The sequence below is a fragment of the Meleagris gallopavo genome, chromosome 1, assembly GCF_000146605.3.
Source record: "Meleagris gallopavo isolate NT-WF06-2002-E0010 breed Aviagen turkey brand Nicholas breeding stock chromosome 1, Turkey_5.1, whole genome shotgun sequence".
NCBI lineage: Eukaryota > Metazoa > Chordata > Aves > Galliformes > Phasianidae > Meleagris > Meleagris gallopavo.
In genome coordinates, this window is record NC_015011.2 from 25,227,555 (window position 1) to 25,227,933 (window position 379).

Sequence of the window (379 nt, forward strand, 5' to 3'; positions counted from 1 at the left end):
TTTAAACATTGGCAGAAGGAATTAGAGATGAAAAGCAGAACCTTTCAAAGTCAGCAGCGGTCAGTGCTTCTTCGACATCCACAATTTGCCACAATATTTTAAGTTTTTCTGTAAAACAGGAGTACTGGAGCAAAGCACCCTACCTGATGACATGGGAATGTTGTATTTGTCTGAATGTCGTCTTCGAATGGCTCCCACATTGGGTACACTGGCTGGGGTGATTACGGAGGGTCCCTGGGTAATTGGGGTGACTGGGGCCGTTGGTGTTGTGGGAGTTTGAGGTAAGCTCTGTGGGGATGTCTCCAACATGTTCTTAGACATGGTGACACTAGACACCAAATTTAGCTGTAGAAACCCAAAAGGAAAGGAAAAAAAAAAA

General features: G+C 44.3%; 1 protein-coding gene across 1 annotated transcript in view; it reads right to left on the bottom strand.

Moving 5' to 3' along the window:
- FOXP2 (forkhead box P2) overlaps positions 1 to 379 on the bottom strand; it is a 338,892-nt gene that overhangs the window by 32,332 nt on the left and 306,181 nt on the right. The window contains exon 12 of the mRNA XM_010706777.3: positions 144 to 345. Coding sequence (XP_010705079.1) covers positions 144 to 345 — 202 coding nt within the window. The remainder of the gene's footprint in view (positions 1 to 143; positions 346 to 379) is intronic.